The sequence below is a fragment of the Bos indicus genome, chromosome 13, assembly GCF_029378745.1.
Source record: "Bos indicus isolate NIAB-ARS_2022 breed Sahiwal x Tharparkar chromosome 13, NIAB-ARS_B.indTharparkar_mat_pri_1.0, whole genome shotgun sequence".
NCBI lineage: Eukaryota > Metazoa > Chordata > Mammalia > Artiodactyla > Bovidae > Bos > Bos indicus.
Window position 1 is genome coordinate 64,116,070 of NC_091772.1, and position 18,689 is coordinate 64,134,758.

An 18,689-nucleotide genomic window follows, 5' to 3' on the forward strand; every position below is an offset into this window, starting at 1 on the left:
TTAGAGGTAATTTATTTTATTTTTTTAAAAATTAGAATGACATGATGAAATTTATTTTTTAGTAAATATCATGTACCTAGAAGAATGTATGAAACAAATTCAGTTCAAAGAATAATTACAACGCAAACCTCACATAACCACTATTCACTTTAAGGAGCAGACTCCCTGTAAGCCCTTTGTGCTCCTTTAAGATCACATGCTTTTCCTTTCCCGCTGGAGTTAACTACTAGAGTTAGGGGCAATTTAAACCTCACTTAATAAAAAGACCTCTGAAACAAGTTTTGGGATGCTTCCTGAGCTTAAACCCAAATTTTGACTATTCTTACTCTGGTAGACAGCACCACCTTGTGGACAGAAAAAAGTATAGCTAGCCTGTGGTTGAGGATTTGAAAGGCTGCATTCACCATGCTCCTTACTGTTTTAGGAGAAGATGACAAAGAATGAAGCCAATGAAGGCACAGCAGTTTTCTGTCTTGTCACGATATAGGTCAGCTAGATAAACAGATAAAATATGAACTATTGTGACCAGGCAGATAGCTTGGTAATAGGGAACAAATATCCTAACAATAAGTGACCAATCGCCAGGGGCTATACAATGTTCTAAATTGCCTATGGGAGTTAGGAATAAAAGAGAAAAAGAATACAGATCTTGAGGGTTTCCACCAAAGGGAAAGAACTATTAACATACTAAATTTGTGAAGACATTCTAGGTGGAAGAACTTTTGTTTTTGAAATGGACAACAGATCATAAAAGTGGCTTGTGGCTGTTACTAACAGCTCAGATGTGGTCCTTGCCAGTCTCTCTAATCTCAATTCAAACTAGTCTCTCTTTCAATAACAAGGACTCAGGCTCAGTGGGATTTTTTACTTTCTTAGGCACACAAACCCACTTTTCACCTTAAGGCCTTTGTACAAGTTGTTCTCTCTGCCTAGAGCAGCTCTCCTGCACTCCTCACATAAACCATCTTCTCAATTATCCGTTTAAGATTAAGTGTCACAAGCCCCAAAAGTCTTCTCCAATCATTTTTTCCAAGGTCAGGTCACCCTTATCAAAACACCTTGTTACTTCTTCAGAGCACATTCTATGTAGTTATTCATTCACTTATTTTCTTGTCTGCCTCTCCTTTATGGGCTTCTGAGGTAGCACTAGTGGTTAAGAATCTAGCTGCTGATGCAGGAATGCAAGAGACATGGGCTCGATCATTCGGTCGGGAAGATCCTCTGGAGTAGGAAATGGCAACCCGCTCTAGTATTCTTGCCTAGAAAATCCCATGGACAGAGGAGCCTACAGTCCATGGGGTCGCAAAAAGTCAGACATGACTGAGCACGTACACACACTCCCCGTTATATCTGTTCTCCCAGGATAGTTATTAATAGTTATTCATAGTAACTCTATTTATTTTCATTTCCTAATTTAAAAGATAAATTTTATGGCCACCTTAATTATATCCTTTAAACACTGAACAGTACCTGGTGTACATAACAGGCACTCATTAGCTATTTACTGACTACATGATGAAAAGTCATCTTATCATAACCTTACAAAGAATCATAGGAGTTTTTCCATATGACAATTGCATTCCAGGAAAACCTCACGGTCCATAAAAATCTCACACTGAAAATAATAGGTTTCATGGGAGAAACACTGTTGAGGCAAACTCAAAACCCATGCGACTTTGTAACTAGAGCTCTAATGAAAACAAAAATTGGTGTAGGCAACACACCCGAACACTAGAGTGGAAATGCCTGGTTAAAGCTGGGAGAGAATGCAGATGCAATGGAGCTTTGAGCTGGTGGGGCTGCCCTCCAGGTGGGCATGCTACTGCTAAGTCACTTCAGTCGTGTCCGACTCTGTGTGACCCCATAGACGTCAGCCCATGAGGCTCCCCCGTCCCTGGGATTCTCCAGGCAAGAACACTGGAGTGGGTTGCCATTTCCTTCTCCAAGGCAGGAAAGTGAAAAGTGAGAGTGAAGTCGCTCAGTCGTGTCCGACTCTTAGCGACCCCATGGACTTCAGCCCACCAGGCTCCTTTGTCCATGGGATTTTCCAGGCGAGAGCACTGGAGTGGGTTGCCATTGCCATCTCCAGGTGGGCATGGGAGGAAGTAAAGTTCACAAGCTGAGAGCCACGCAATGCTGAGGGCGTACTTCTGGGGAAGGTACATGAGTGTAACTTCTCATTCTCAATTTTCTGAAAAAAAAAAAAAGCTGAAAGGACTCCCAGCCATAAAGCAACAGATCAAACGGTTTATGGACAATTAACCTTCTATTCCTACTATTCTAACTCCCTTTGCCCTGGAAATAAAAATAATGTATGAATAAACACAATTTCCATACTATACTACTGTTATTTCCCTATTTGCAAGCTGCACATAAGTTAGTTGTTGTCAAGGAAACACACATAGAAGAGAACACTACTGGCTCTCCAACCTGCTGACTGGGGTTGGAAGACTATGACCCATGGGCCAAATCAAGCCTGTTGCCTGTTCAGATAAGTAAGTGTTACTAGAACACAGCCACATTCACTCATTTACATATTGCTTTGACTGTTTTTTGCACTATAGCAGCACAGCTGAGTTGTCTTGACAGAGATCTTCTGGCCCACAGAGCCAAAAATTTTTACTCTTTGACCCTTTACGGACTCCTACTTTAAATCAGAATAAATTTACAGAGGAGTCACAAAATGTCCTCAAAAGAGATGTCTCCTCAACTCCCTGGCCAAAACTCAAAAGAAGGGTACAAGGAGTGTTCTTCAATGGAGAAAAGACTGTGTGTCCTTGGGTGTAGGACAGCCTGTCCCTCCAGCCCTGCAGCAGACACCACAATAGTGGCAATACCTTCTCTTATAACCTAAAAGGCATGAGCCCGTCATCAGTTTCACAAAAGCAACAGCTGCTGCCACCACTTTCACTTTTGCCTGAATTCCCAGTGGATGTGGAAAGAGAAAAGGAGATCACCCAGGACATAGCTGTACTCCAAATGTTAAAAAAAAAAACTCTTTTCTGTAGTATGATAAACACTGCCACATGTAAATTTCATAATTTCTTATATGTTATCTATTTTGCTTCCATGCTGGTATTTCTATTTTAATTTATGGCTACAGGAATAAACAGGAGTCTTACTCTTTTGAAGACCTGTAGGAAATAGGAATGATTAAGAGAAGAAACTTGGGGTCATACAGACAGTGCATTCTGCCCCGCTCACTGAAGTTCTCAAGTAAGCTATGCGTCTGCCCTTTTGGCTTTCTGAACGTCACCAAGACGGTCGGCAAGAATAAGCGCCTTACGAAAGGAGGCAGAAAGGGAGCCAAGAAGAAAGTGGTTGACCCATTTTCTAAGAAAGATTGGTATGATGTGAAAGCACCAGCTACGTTCAATACAAGGAACAGTAGGAAAGCACTGACCACAAGAACTCAAGGAAACAAAATCACATCTGATGGCCTCAAGGGTTGTGTTTTTGAAATGAATCTTGCTGATCTGCAGAATGATGAAGCTGCCTTTAGACAATTCAAGCTAATTACGGAGGATGTTCAGGGCAAAACCTGCCTGAGATTTCCATGGTATGGATCTTACCTGTGACAAAATGTGCTCGATGGTCAAAAAATGGCAGACCATGACTGAAGTCACGTTGATATCAACGTGCTTCATCTGTTCTCGTGTGTGTTTTACTAAAAAACGCAACAATCAGATTAGGAAGACCTCTTATGCCCAGCACCAGCAGGTGCGCCAGATTCACAAGAAGATGATGGAAATCATGACCTGAGAGGTGCAGAAAAATGACTTGAAGGAGGATGTCAACAAACTGATTCCAGACAGCACTGGAAAAGACAGAGAAAAAGCTCGCCAACCTATTTTTCCACTCCATGATGTCTTCGTTAGAAAAGTAAAAATGCTGAAGAAGCCCCAGTTTGAAGAGGGAAAACTCACGGAGCTACATGGCGAAGGCAGTAGTTCTGGAAAAGTTGCTGGGATGAGACAGGTGCTAAAGCTGAACAAACTAATAGATACAAGCCAACAGTCCAAGAACCTGTTTAAAATGAAGACTTTTAATGGTGACAAACAAAAGATCTTATTTGTGGTTTAAAAAAAAAAAGAGAAGAGTGAGACACACTCTGCTCTCAGTGGAGAAAGGTGTTTCCTTTCTCCACTGGAAAACACTACCACAAAGCCCTTATAATTCAGGTAAATAGGTAACATAGACTATAAAATGTTTAGGGTTTTTAAGAAACTGCTTATATGTTTCTTATAAAAAAATGTATGTTGATGTGCTTATAAAACATAAACAACCTATATGATGTTATTAACAATAGCTGTTTGACTTCTACACTTCCTAAAAGTTCATCCTATATTTAATAGATTGCAGTGAATTAATTTTACTTTTCTGAATCCTTTTGGACAATCAAAACAAACTGGTTATTGTTTAAGCCACTAGTTTCTTATTTATCAAATTATGGAATTCACCTCATTTCTCAATCAATCTCTTAACAATCTGTTTGTTGTTATTGCTCCTTCTGGGGCACAATAACCTATAATCTTAACTGCACAAAATGTGTCTCACTCCTAAACATAAAATGTTGACCTTTCAGTTACTGAGGTTTTGTGGAACTTTTGGGTCCTATGCAAGCACAGGGTCAGAAGGGCTTGGCTGACGAGGGCAAGAGAAGGCTGGAATCACTCACTGGTTGCCACACTGTTTGCACCAACGCAGGAGGGGGAAAGAAGGTTTTAGTACGTTGGGCACCAAAAGACAGACGCTCCTCTGTGCTTCCTCATACTTGGTAGTTACCTCTCTCAGGTTTATCTCCCTCATCAAGGTCATGAGCTCCTTCTGAGTTCATAAAGGCAAAGCCCATATTCTGCTTATCATGTACTCCAAGAGCCAAAGCAAACTAGTGCTATTATATATGTGCTTCCTTTACTTTTATTCAGCATATGTTTATTAAAGACTTAACATGCACAGGCAAGTAAAGATGTAACAGTGAGCAAAACAAAATATGGTTTCTGCCCCTACTGGAGCCTGGAGTCCATGGGGGAACAAAACAATCATCAAAATAACTGCTCTAGTCGAAGTGTAAGAAATGATCAGAGCTGAAGAAAACCAGACTTTTGCAAGAGCATGTGAAAAAAGATTCTGATTCAGTCAAGGAGTTCAGAAAACACATCCTTAAGATCTAAGCTGATACTTGAAGGCTGGGTATATAACTAATGGAAAAGGGAATGGCAGGGATATCCATACAGAGGAGACACCAATGCGAAAGACCTGTGACAGGAAGAAGAAATGTATATTCAAGGAACCAAAAGAATGCTGAAGAGGCTAGAACAGACAGCAAGGAGGAGGGAGGAGAGCTGGACAAGATAAGACTAGATGAGAAATGTAAAGGTCAGACTATGCAAAGCCCGAGGTCACAATACAGAGTTTGGACATTATTCTGCAAATAATGGCCAGTCATAGCACGGTTTTAAGGTGTGTGTGTACCGTATTTTCATTTTTAAAAGATCATGCTGACAAAAACATCTGCAAATGAATACTACTACAAAAGGATTGTTCAGGGCCTCTGTTAGATAAATAAAAAATAAATACTAAATCAGGCATATTGGGTGAAAGGAAGCAGATGAAATTAGGTATTTTTTTAAGGTTTTTTTTTTTTTTTTTTTAATGTGGACCATTTTTAAAGTCTTTATCGAATTTGTTACAATATTGTTTCTACTTTAAGTTTTGGTTTTTGGCCTCAAGGTATACGGGGTCTTAGCTTCCTGACCACGAATCAAACCTACACCCTTTGCATTGGAGGCAAAGTCTTTACCACTGGACTGCTAGGGAAGCCCTGAAATTAGATATTGTTTAAAAGACAAATCAGTCCTTGGTTAGGGTGCCAGTAAAACCAATGTTGGACAGACTGATAGCCAAAATCAGTCCAAGGGAATGGAGTCTGAGGCTATGGATGCTGAAGCATCAGGACCCAACGAGAGCCTCAACTCCTTTTTATACTAAAGTGCTACAATGTGAAGCACAGGTAACACGAGTAACTTGTTGTTCAGTCGCTGTCATATCTGACTCTTTGTGACCCCATGAACTGCAGCACACCAGACTTCGCTGTCCTTCACTATCTGACTTTGCTCAAACTCATGTCCACTGAGTCATGATGCCATCCAACCATCTTATCCTCTGCCCCCCTCTTCTCCTTTTGCCTTCAAACTTTCCCAGCATCAGGACCCTTTCCAATGAGTTGGCTTTTCGCATCAGGTGGCCAGAGTATTAGAGCTTTAGCTTCAGCATCAGTCCTTCCAATGAATATTCAGGACTAACGTCCTTTAGGATTGACTGGTTTGATCTCCTTGCTATCCAAGGGACTCTCAAGAGTCTTCTCCAGCACCACAGTTGAAAAGCATCAATTCTTCAGCACTCAGTCTTCTTTATGGACCAACTCTCAAATCCATACATGACTACTGGAAAACCTATAGCTTTGACTAGACGGACCTTTGTTGGCAAAGTGATGTCTCTTTTAATACGCTGTCTAGGTCTGTCATAACTTTCCTTCCAAGAAGCAAATGTCTTAATTTTGTACCTGCAGTCACCATCCACGGTGATTCTGGAGCCCAAGAAAACACAATCTGTCACTGTTTCCGCTTTTCCCCCAACTATTTGCCATGAAGTGATGGGACCAGATGCCATGATCTTAGTTTTTTCAGTGTTGAGTTTTAAGCCAGCTTTTTCACTCTTCTCTTTCACCTTCATCAAGAGGCTCTTTACTTCCTCTTAGCTTTCTGGCATTAGAGTGGTATCATCTGCATATCTGAGGTTGTTGATATTTCTCCCAACAATCTCGATTTCAGTTTGAGCTTCATTCAGCTTGGCATTTTTCATGATGTACTCTGTATAGAAGTCAAAAAAGTAGGGTGACAATATATAGCCTCGACGAACTTGTCTTTCAATTTTGAACCAGTTTGTTGTTCCATGTCCAGTTCTGACTGTTGCTTCTTGACCTGCATATAGGTTTCTCAGGAGGCCGGTAAGGTGGTCTGGTACAATCCCATCTTTTTAAGGATTTTCCACAGTTTGTTGTTATCCACACAGTCAAAGGCTTTAAAGTAGTCAATGAAGCAGATGTTCTTCTGGAATTCCCTTACTTTCTCTATGACCCAACACACGTTGGCAATTTGATCACTAGTTGCCCTGTTTTTTCTAAGTCAAGCTTGTACATCTGGAAGTTCTCAGTTCATGCACTGCTGAAGCCTAGTTTGAAGGATTTTGAGCATTTCCTTGCTATCATGTGAAATGAGTGCAATTGTATGGTAATTTGAACATTCTTTGGCATTGCCCTTCTTTGGAACTAGAATGAAAACCGACCTTTTCCTCAGACTGTGGCCACTGCTGAGTTTTCCAAATTTGCTGACATATTGAGTGCAGCACTTTAACAGCTTCATCTTTTAGGATTTGAAATAGCTCAGCTGGAATTCCATCACCTCCACTAGGTTTGTTTGTAGCAATGCTTCCTAAGGCCCACTTGATTTCACACTTTGGGATGTATGGTTCTAGGTAAGTGATCACACCATTGTGGTTATCTGGGACATTAAGACCTTTTTATACAGGTCTTCTGTGTATTCTTGCCACCTCTTCTTAATATCTTCTGCTTCTGTTAGGTCTTTACCATTTCAGTCCTTTATTGTGCCCATCTTTGCATGAAATGTTCCTTTGGTATCTCCAACTTTCTTGAAGGGATCTCTAGTCTTCCCCATTCTATTGTTTTCTTCTATTTCTGTACATTGTTCACATAGGAAGGTCTTATCTCTCCTTCCTATTCTCTGGAACTCTGCATTCAGCTGGGTATACTTTTCCTTTCTTCCTTGCCTTTTGCTTCTCTTCTTTTCTCAGCTATCTGTAAGGCCTCCTCAGACAACTACTTTGCCTTCTTGCATTTCTTTTTCTTTGGGATGGTTTTGGTTACTGCCTCCTGTATACAATGTGACAACCTCAGTCCATAGTTCTTCAGGCACTCTGTCTATCAGATCTAATCCCTTAATCTATTCATCACCTCTACTGTATCATCATAAGGGATTTGATTTAGGTCATAACTGAATGGCCTAGTGGTTTTCCCTACTTTCTTCAATTTAAGCCTGAATTTTGCAATAAGGAGCTGATAATCTGAGCCACAGTCAGTTCCAGGTCTTGTTTTTGCTGACTATATAGAGCCACTCCATCTTTGGCTGTAAAGAATATAATCAATCTGATACCTGGTGATGTCCATGTGTAGAATCATCTCTTGTGTTGTTGGAAGAGGGTGTTTGCTGTGACCAGTGTGTTTTCTTGACAAAACTCTGTTAGCCTTTGCCTTGCTTCATTTTGTACTCCAAGGCCAAACTTGCCTGTTAACCTAGGTATCTCCTGACATCCTATTTTTGCATTTCACCCTCCTAAGATGAAAAGAACATCTTTTTTTGGTGTTAGTTCTAGAAGGTCTTATAGGTCTTCATAGAATCAGTCAACTTCAGCTTCTTCAGCATTAGTGGTTGGGGAACAGACTTGGAATACTGTGATGTTGAATGGTTTGCTTGGAAATGAACAGAGATCATTCTGTTGTTTTTGAGACTGCATCCAAGTACTGCATTTCAGACTCTTGTTGACTATGAGGGCTACTCCATTTCTTCTAAGGGATACTTGCCCACAGTAGTAGATATAATGGTCATGTGAATTAAATTTGCCCATTCCTGTCCATTTTACTTCACTGATTCCTAAAATGTTGATATTTACTCTTGCCATCTCCTGCTTGACCATATCCAATTTACCTTGATTCATGGACCTAACATTCAAGGTTCCTATGCAATATTGTTCTTTACAGCATCAGACTTTACTTTCACCACCAGACACATACACAATTCAGCAATGTTTCCACTTTGGCCCAGCTCTCTTTCTGGAGCTATTTCTCTGCTTTTCTCCAGTAGCACATTGGACACCTATCAACCTGGGAAGCTCACCTTCCAGTATCATATTTTTTGCCTTTTCATACTGTTCTTGGGGTTCTTAAGGCAAAAATACTGGAGTGGTTTGCCATTCCCTTCTCCAGTGGACCACATTTTGTCATAGCTTCATTGAGCTATGCAAGCCCCTTCTTCACCACGACAAGGCTCTGATCCATGTGATCATTTTGGTTAGCTTTCTGTGAGTTACCTGGCATTGTGAATTCAACTTAAGAGGAACAGACAAAGCGGCACATGCTATAAATCATGCTATATTCTAGTATTCCTATAATCTGGAACCAGACATGTACCTTCAATCTGAACGGAGAGAATTCCCAGATCCCGAAGCTGCTGGTTGTTGCTCTGAGCCAGGATCCGAAGCCGCTCCGCTGCTTCCCGGGGGATATTGAATGTCACACGCACGCTATTCCAGGGCTCCACCTTCTGTACCTTTAGCTTGCTGGATTCTTGGTCATGAAAGGAAGAGAATAATATTAGTAATGTTTTAGCCATCAGAAGACATGGAATGAACAACAACAAGGAAGTAAAAGAACAAGGTAGAATACTAGTATGGAGTAGCTGAGAGAGCTTAAGCTTTGGTATCAAACCTTAAATTTAATCCCAGCTTTACCACTTAGCACCTGGGAAATCATGAACAAGTTATTTAACATTTCTGAAACTTACCTTTCTCTTCTCTAAAACTATGAAAAAACTACTTCATGAGACTGTGAGTGCTAAATTATATAATAATATGCCAAAAATCTAGCAAAGCACCTGATATACCACAGGCACTTAATAGATGGAAAGCAGTAAGACGGAATAAGGATCATATGAGAGAAGGGAGAGATAAGTTTAAATTACTAGAATAAGGTCTACTTCTAGACTCAGTTTAATGTATGTGAACTGAAAAGCTAAGAAAGTTTAAGTTTCTAATTTTAAGTGAAATTCTATAAAAATTCAACTGGCAGATATGCCAACTGTAGGATATTAGGGAATATACAGCTACAATTCACTAAACTTGTTTAAAGAAAGAGCACTGAAAAGGAAGATAGTAGATTCACTTATAAAATGTTAAGCAATTATACTTCTTCAAATGAAAAAGTTGAACTTTTAGTACTTATATTTAAATTTTCACCGAGCATCTCTGTGAAACATATTCAGAGATATAGGGAGCAAACATTTCTTCCAATGTCCTGTAAATGCTTCAGTTTAAGGAAGGCTTAAGTCTTGATTCTTTACGTCTCTGATTTCTAATCTTTTTCTATTTTAAACAAGAGTAGAATTTCCACTGAAGCACACCAAACTGAGGAGAAAAGCAACATAAATCTCACAACTATATTTCAGTTAGGATAAGAAAACATTACATTTCAGCAAACCTGAAAAGTCAATGCAAACTTCGAAGATGTTTTTAAATTATAATGCAAAAGTTAAACTAATCGAGCAGGTAATGTTGTTTATAATTACAGCTTACAGATGGAAAGCAAATCCGAGGTCCAGTTAGATAATAATAAAAAAACATTTTTTCCCCAACAACCCCAAAATAATTTTTCCTTTTGTTATAAACTCAGCTACATCAAATCTTTTGTAGCCTCTATTCAATTATACATTCAAGTATTGAGAAAATGGTCATTTAGGCATATATGTCCTCAAAATAAGAAATTTACATGGATAGGGGGAAGTGTCTACATGTTCCCTAAAAGCCCCTTCTACCTCCAAAACCATTATACATTATCAGTTTATCCAGACATGGAGTCCACTTGTTCTAATATGGAAAAAAAGAGACCACTGGCTAAGAGCACTGAGATATATAATCTAGGAAATTTAGGAAGGATTATGCATGATTCAGTCCAAATGTATTTTATTGGGGAGGAAACTGAAGCCCAGAAAATCTAAGAGATTTACCCAGAATCCAGTAGCTACCTATCACTAAAATGGCATTAAAATCCAGCTCTGATTTTCAGGCCATTTTCCTTTCCATGACACTTATACATCCAAATAGCAAAAGGCAGGGAGCTTGAGATTCTGCTACCACAGAGGACAAATGCTGCAGGGCTTCTTCTCAGTCTGAACAGTACTGGAATCTTATACCTATGTGGCCCAGACAAACATTAAACTTGCTTTTGATGTTAGCTACTTGTGATAAGCCTACAGAAAAAATTTTAACTATAACACTGCTATATTTTATCAAAAAAATTTTTTTTTCTTAACTTTCATCATATTTGAGAACATCTAACTTAAAATAGTTTTTGGACCAAGAATATAACTGATAACCATGTCTGAGTTTACTAATGTATTTAAAACCCATTAATAAACTAATTCAGCTATTTAAAAACAAGAAAAAATGTGGATAATTAAGAACAATGAACAATCAGACCCAGCTAGCCCTTAAAATATGATATATCATAACATGATTATGGTGGCAATTACAACTTTCACCATAAAATTCTCTAATAATGTATTAAATAATCCATAACTAGAAAGAAGCCTGAAACAACAGTTTTTTTTTAAAAAAGAGCCATTGAAAAAAAATTAAAAAGCTCTCTTCCTGACATTAATTCTAAAGAATAAGACCTCAAAACCTAAAAAAGTTGGTTAGCACTTAAGATTTGTGATAAAAGGATAAAATCTAGGCTTTGCACTATGTCTGAAGGGATTAAATCATTGTGCTAACCAGAAAAGATGGAGAACATATAGACCAAAGTCGACAAGCACAAATTCCCGTAAGACCACTATAGGCTATCTAAATGTGTGAAGAGGCCAGATGGGACTATGGTGAGGGGAAGGTATATCTTCAGCGGCAGCTGCTACTTAGCACCACCTGGGATAGGAGAGTTCAATGTTATTAGACCTTTCCTGTATAAAGACAAATCCAAAATCTGAATTTTAATGTAAAATATCTATTTCTTGAAGCACTGGCAATAAAATTCAAACACCAGAAAACAAATAAACAAACAAAAAAATAATCAGAAAAACTAAAGTATGTAACACATGGCTGCACACTGGTTCCAGTGGGCTATTAGTTAACCTCTGATCTAAAATTTAAGACAACAAATTTCAAATACATTTTAAGTAAAGCCAAAAAAGCCATGGAGTAAAAGATTTTTGTAAGCTTTAAGTGGCCTCAAAGAGCCAGTCATTTTATAGGAAAGGAAACTAAAGACCAGAGAGCTAAAAACAATAAATAAATTTGGGTCTGGAGAATTACTCCCATCCATTTTTGTTGTTGTTGTTTAGTCACTCATTCATGTCCAACTCTTTTGTGATCCCATGGACTGTAGCTTGCCAGGCTCCTCTGTCCATGGGATTTCCCAGGCAAGAGTACTGAAATGGATTGCCATTTCCTCCTCCAGGGGCTGGATCTAGCCGACCCAGGGATTGAACTTGTGTCTCTTGCGCCTCCTGCATTGCAGCTGGATTCTTTACTACTGAGCCACCTGGGAAGCCTGCTCCTATCCATTAGAACAGATAATTTAAGGATTACAATGCTAAGCAATGCTTTATATTCAGTCACTCCATGTACTTAAAAAAATACAACAGCATTTCTATGAAAAAAAATCCTAAAATTCCAACTTTGCAATTAAAATCAGCCTTTCAACCTACAGCAAAGTACAGCACAGTTGTACTTTGTAAAACTCAAGATAACCACAGAAGGGCAATTCAAAAACAGTAACAAAAGGAAAAATAATTAAGCAAATTACCCATGTGTAACAAATTGGGCACATTCTCCAATATTGTGTCCAATTTCCATTTGAAGTCTTTATCATCTATATTTCCTTTGAAGGCCACAAAGATTGTGGAATCCTCCAAAATACTATCACTTTTTGAGTCATCATCTTCTAGTCCAGAGTCAAAATCCATCTCTGAGTCTTCTACTGTTGATGAACACAAGGAAGTATAGATGTCTTCTAAGTTTGGAAGGTCATTCAAAACCATGGTGAATATTATTCCAGAAGCATATGTCAAGTGGACAATAAAAAAACCTTTCAAAACAGAAGATACAAAAAAGTATTACAACACATACTTACACAATCAACAATATATAGTTCTATGAAAACTAATTTATTTGACAAGTAATAACAAAATACTATAAAGTAAATTAAAAATTACAGTGAGGATAAACTATTTTAATTAAGATATTCTATAAGTTCTCAAAGATACTAGAAATAAAAATTTACCAGTTTTAACTAAAATTCCTTTTATTTTGTTAGCCTAGAATATAGGCAGAAAGGAACAAGAGATCACAAGAAACTAAAATAGGTATCTTCTAAGAGTTAATTCATATAAGCCTTTGGTTGACCCCCACAGAGCAAGACTCAGGCTGACCACAAGACTCTGCTTACTCCTGTCCTAACAAATGCTTCAGAGCAACCAAGGTTTCTAAAGTCCTCCTCTTCAACCTGCAAAGGACAACCTGACCTAACTAAGAGCATCTGCATGACTACCTAAAATTCCAAAGTCTTTCACAAGGACCATTTAAAATAACTTTTAAAGGGTTATTGATAGTGGCATAGCTAAAAATAATGATTCAGAAACAGAAAAAAAAAGAAAGAAAAAGTTTTGAAAGAAAAAAAAAGAAAAAAGAAATACTTTTGCAAAAGGAAAACAACTGGTTACCACATGTTTACAGAGGCAAAGAACTACGTCTAGGACAGAACCAAATTACTTTTTAACTTTTAGGTTTAGAGAACTCAAATTTTCTGCTATTTTCAGTTATGTTGCCTACCAAAGAACACAAATATTAAAGACCACACCACATGGCCATTTCCTCCATTATCTCTGGGACTAATGATCACATTCTTAATCCAAAAGTGAATGAATAAACATCAATTTTTATCAATGTGTGTTAAGCAAGAATGGCAAGGAAATAAGAACCTCACACAAATCTTCTAATTAAAAAAAATTCCTTACATAAAGCATAATTACAACTATGGGTTTTTTTTTTTAAAGATGATTAAGAAAAAAGGACTGAAAATAAATCAACTAAAATACAAATAGTGATTGTACTAGGTTGGCAAGATTGCTGGTAAATTTTCCTATTTTCCAAATATGCTATAAGTCATTAGGAAAAAGGAAAGCTGCATATGCTGTACTATGATTATATTTCCTGCACAAATAGGAAAAAAGAATCAACTTTTAAAAATTAACGGTTCTGTTTTAAATAGTCAGTAAACTTCAAGAGCAAAGGCTTTTCAAAAACTAACCTAAGCAACCTTAAGGGGGAAAATTTCTCTGTTGTAAATACGAAAAAAAAATTTACATTTGAGCAGAGTACCTTATAGTCTGGCAATTATAACCTTTTCTAGCACCATCAGTGTTACAAAGGAATAGTATAATTTGAATGGTTAAGAAAAAACAGCATTCAGAAAATCCTTTATAAATACCATTGCCCTTAGTCAATCACTCTCTACATTTTACTGATATCAAGGAACTTTAAAGGTAAATAAATAAAACTAAAAAATATTCTAAGGGTTTAAAAGCTGCTGCCTGGGAATTCCCTGGTGGTCCACTAGTTAGGGCTCCAGGCTTCTACTGCACGGGGCACGGTTTTGATCCTTAGTCTTGGTCAGGGAACTAAGATCCCCGGCAAAACTCCCCTACAAAAGTCAAAGAAAAGAAACCAAACAAACAAATCCCTGCTTGGTCATGGCATGTAGGCTGTGCATCCAGATTTGGAAAACTCTCTACTGGCAGACAAGAAGTCAGCTACTAACTTTGTTAGGTGTGATAATAATGGTGCTGTGGTTATAAAGGACAATGTGCTTACTATCTCTTAAGAGATAATAAGCATTTATCTTTTAGGCCATGCCACGTGGCACATGGGATCTTAGTTCCTGACCAAGGACCGAACCCTGCAATGGAAGTCCAGAGTCTTAATCACTGACCCCTGGGGAAGTCCCACGAGATGCATACTGAAGCATTTAGAGGTAAAATGTCATGATGTCTATAGTTTACTTTAAAATAATTCAGAAAAAAAAAAACAGATCAACCAAATATTGTTGTTTAGTTGCTAAGTCATATCTGAGTTTGTGACCCCATGGACTGTAGCCCACCAGATACTCCTCTGTTCATGGGATTTCCCAGGCAAGAATACGGATGTGGGTTGCTATTTCCTTCTCCAGGGCATCTTCCTGACCCAGGGATCAAACTCGACTTTGAAGGCGGATTCTTTTACCACTGACCCACCTAACAAGATGTTAATAATGGCTAATTATAGATGACGGGTATATGGGTGTTCACTGTATTTTTATCTGTACTATAATTTACATATATTTGAAACTGATCATAATAAAGAGTTAAAAAAAATTTTTTTTAAAAAGGGAAAAGCAAGCATACCAGAAACACCATACTGTTTCACAGTAAAATTCTGCCAGACATAGGAAATGTGAAACAGCTTATGTATGAATATCTTCCAAATCACAGTAGGTTTTAAATATATATATTTGAATACATATTTATAAAAATATAAATTTACTTTTCACATATATTACATATATTTAGCTACTTATAAGAGTCTTTTCAGATATAAATATATGTATTTATACATATTCAGATTTATATGTGAATAATCATTAAAAGATTGTCACAGACTATTCAGATTATCTGCCATTTGAGTAAAAAGATAAGACACTATTATACACCTCAGAAATCACAAATTCATATACCTACAGGCTTCAGGTGTGTAAAATAAGGGAAGAATGTTGAATATCAAATGTATTTGCATATACGTATGAATGGTTTGAGCAATGGGAAACTCGAATACCCATCTATGCTAGGCACTTGCTACTTTGCTCCACTTTATTACTTTCTTTCTGGAGGGATGGAAGGAGTTGCGCAGGCACAGGACTAACATTCTGAATTTTAAGAAAAGACTGGTGGCTCAGACAGTAAAGAATCTGCCTCCAATGTGGGAGACCTGGGTACAATCCCTGGGTTGGGAAAATCCCCTGAAGGAGGGCATGACAATCCACTCCAATATTCTTGCCTAAGGAGAAGGCAATGGCACCCCACTCTTGCCTGGAAAATCCCATGGGTGGAGGAGCCTGGTAGGCTGCGGTCCATGAAGTCGCCAAGAGTCGGACATGACTGAGCGACTTCATTTTCACTTTTCACTTTCACGCATTGGAGAAGGAAATGGCAACCCACTCCAGTGTTCTTGCCTGGAGAATCCCAGGGACAGGGGAGCCTGGTGGGCTGCCATCTATGGGGTCACACAGAGTCGGACACGACTGAAGTGACTTAGCAGCAGCAGCATTCTTGCCTAAAGAATCCCCGTGAATAGAGGAGCGTGACAGGCTACAGTCCATGGCGTCGCAGAGTGGGACACAACTGAGCGACTAAGCACAAAATCCATATGTTGAGTAAAATCTCCAAATTTAAGAACAGATTTATATTTCTGGAAAATACCCTATGGGCCAAATGAAACACACTGCTGCGTATGGCCCACCAGCCATCAGTTTTCAATTTCTAATTAAGTCTAGTCAGTTTCTAATTAAGTCTAATAAGTCTAAGTCTAACCTGGATTGAGTTAAATCCAAGTATAACTTACAAAACTGGTAGAACACTAGAGTGTTAAGTTGCTCAGTCGTGTTCTATTCTTTGCAACCCCATGGACTGTAGTCTACCAGGCGCCTCTGTTCATGGGATTTTTCCAGGCAAGAATACTGGAGTGGGTAGCCATTCCCTTCTCCAGAGGATCTTCCCTACCCAAGGATCAAACCTGGGTCTCTTGAACTGCAGGCAGATTCTTTACCGTCTGAGCCACCTGGGAAGCCTGGTAGAACACTAGGCCTCAGTGAGTTATGCTGGGTTTGGTGGAATGCTGGAAGAGACCAGGTATTTAAAATGCATTTAAGTGTTATCATGTGCCTCTTGGGAGGTCTGTGGATTCACAGAGAGAATAAAAAAAGAGCAAGATCAAGGTCTTAATTTCAGAGAAACAGAAGGCATTTTAAGAGAATTTCGCTATATAACTTTGGTAGTGTCATTCCACTGGTAGGAATTGAGTTGAGCCATATTTACTCTCATATAAGTTTTCACTCACCAAAATGTTTTTCTTAATTTTTATCATTTGTCCAGGTCATCTTCTAAGTCCAAACAAGCTGGCATTTTTACGGCCTGTATTTTAAGGTAGCAGTCAAATAAATAGCCTAACAACAACAAAAAAAAGGTAAAGTATTATACAGAAATTACAGAGGTGACCCATCCTTCCATCAGAACACAAACATGACAATTTATCAAGTCAACTCAGACATGTTCAGATAACAATAAAACAGGGTTTTCATGAAATATGCAAAGAATAGTTCCCCCCACCCAGAGATCTTAGAGCACTCATTGGGCTTCCCTGGTGGCTCAGATGGTAAAGTATCTGCCTGCAATGCAGGAGACCCAGGTTCGATCCCTGGGTGAGATGGGTATGGCTACCCATTCCAGTATTCTTGCCTGGAGGATTCCAAGGACAGAGGAGCCCAGTGGGCTATTAGTCCATGGAGTTACAAATGTAAAGAATAACTCCATCAACAAGCAATTTAAAGAATATAGAACCAAAACTCAGGGATGTATGCCAGAATTATGAAACTGGGACTCTAAGCTTTAGAAACTTCCCTATACATTCATTTTTTAAATTGGTCAGATTAGAACACTCTTTGACATAAACTGCAGCAATATCTTTTCGGATTCTTCTCCTAGAACGATAGAAATAAAAATAAATGGAAGAACCAAATTAAACTTAAAAGCTTTTGCACAGCAAAGGAAACCATAAACAAAAGACAACATACAGAATAGAGCAAATATTTGCAAATGAAGTGACTGACAGGGGATTAATTTCCAAATTATAAAATTGACTCACAAACTCAGTTCAAAAAAAAACAAACAACCTAATCAAAAAATGAATAGAAGAGCTAGACATTTCTCCAAAGACGACATACAGATGGCCAACAAGCACATGAAAAAATGTTCAACATCACTAGTTAATTATCAGAGAAATGCAAATCAAAACTTCAATGAGGTATCACCTCACTCTGGTCAGAATGGCTATCATCAAGAGTCTATAAATAATAAATGCTGGAGAGGGTGTAGAGAAAAATAAATCCTTCTACACTGTTGGCAGGAGTATAAATTGGTACAGCCACTATGGGGAACAGTATGGAGGTTCCTTTAAACTAGTTATCTACATTCCCACTTCTGGGCATATACTGAACAAACCTATAATTCAAAAAGATACATGCACCCCAATACTCACTGTAGCACTATTTACAATAGCCAAGACATGGAAACAACCTAAATATCAATTGACAGGATAAAGAAGATGTGGGGTGTGTGTGTATACAGATACACACACACACAAATGGAAGATACTACTTAACTATAAAAAAGAATGAAATAATGCCATTTGCAATTATACTGATGGACCTAGAGATTATCTGAAGTCAGACAAAGACAAATATCACAGGACATGCAGAATCTTGAAAAAAAACAAAGAAGATACAAATCAATTTATTTACAAAACAGAAAAAGACTCACAGACACAGAAAAAAAACTTATGGTTACTAAAGGGGAAAGGGGGAGTGATAAACTAGGAGGTTCACATTACCATATATACACTACTATATATAAAACAGAAGACCAACAAAAACCTACTGTATAGCACAGGGAACTACACTCAATATTGCCTAATAACCTGTAAGGAAAAAGAATATATACATATACATATATGTGAAGTGAAAGTCGCTCAGCTGT

The 18,689-nt window shown here is 38.2% G+C and overlaps 1 protein-coding gene and 1 pseudogene across 14 annotated transcripts in view; one reads left to right on the forward strand and one right to left on the reverse strand.

Annotated features, from left to right (window-relative positions):
- The window catches only part of NCOA6 (nuclear receptor coactivator 6), a 96,366-nt gene that overhangs the window by 43,829 nt on the left and 33,848 nt on the right, over nucleotides 1-18,689 (reverse strand). For 13 of the 14 annotated variants that reach the window (XM_070801537.1, XM_070801539.1, XM_070801541.1 and 10 more), the window contains 3 exons: nucleotides 16,996-17,101; nucleotides 12,653-12,934; nucleotides 9,266-9,421 (listed from right to left, as the gene is read on the reverse strand). In XM_070801537.1, coding sequence (XP_070657638.1) covers nucleotides 9,266-9,421; nucleotides 12,653-12,887 — 391 coding nt within the window. In that variant the 5' untranslated portion in view covers nucleotides 12,888-12,934; nucleotides 16,996-17,101. The remainder of the gene's footprint in view (nucleotides 1-9,265; nucleotides 9,422-12,652; nucleotides 12,935-16,995; nucleotides 17,102-18,689) is intronic. The other variant, XM_070801542.1, reaches the window with a different exon arrangement.
- Nucleotides 3,150-4,034, forward strand: LOC109567389 (small ribosomal subunit protein eS1 pseudogene; annotated as a pseudogene).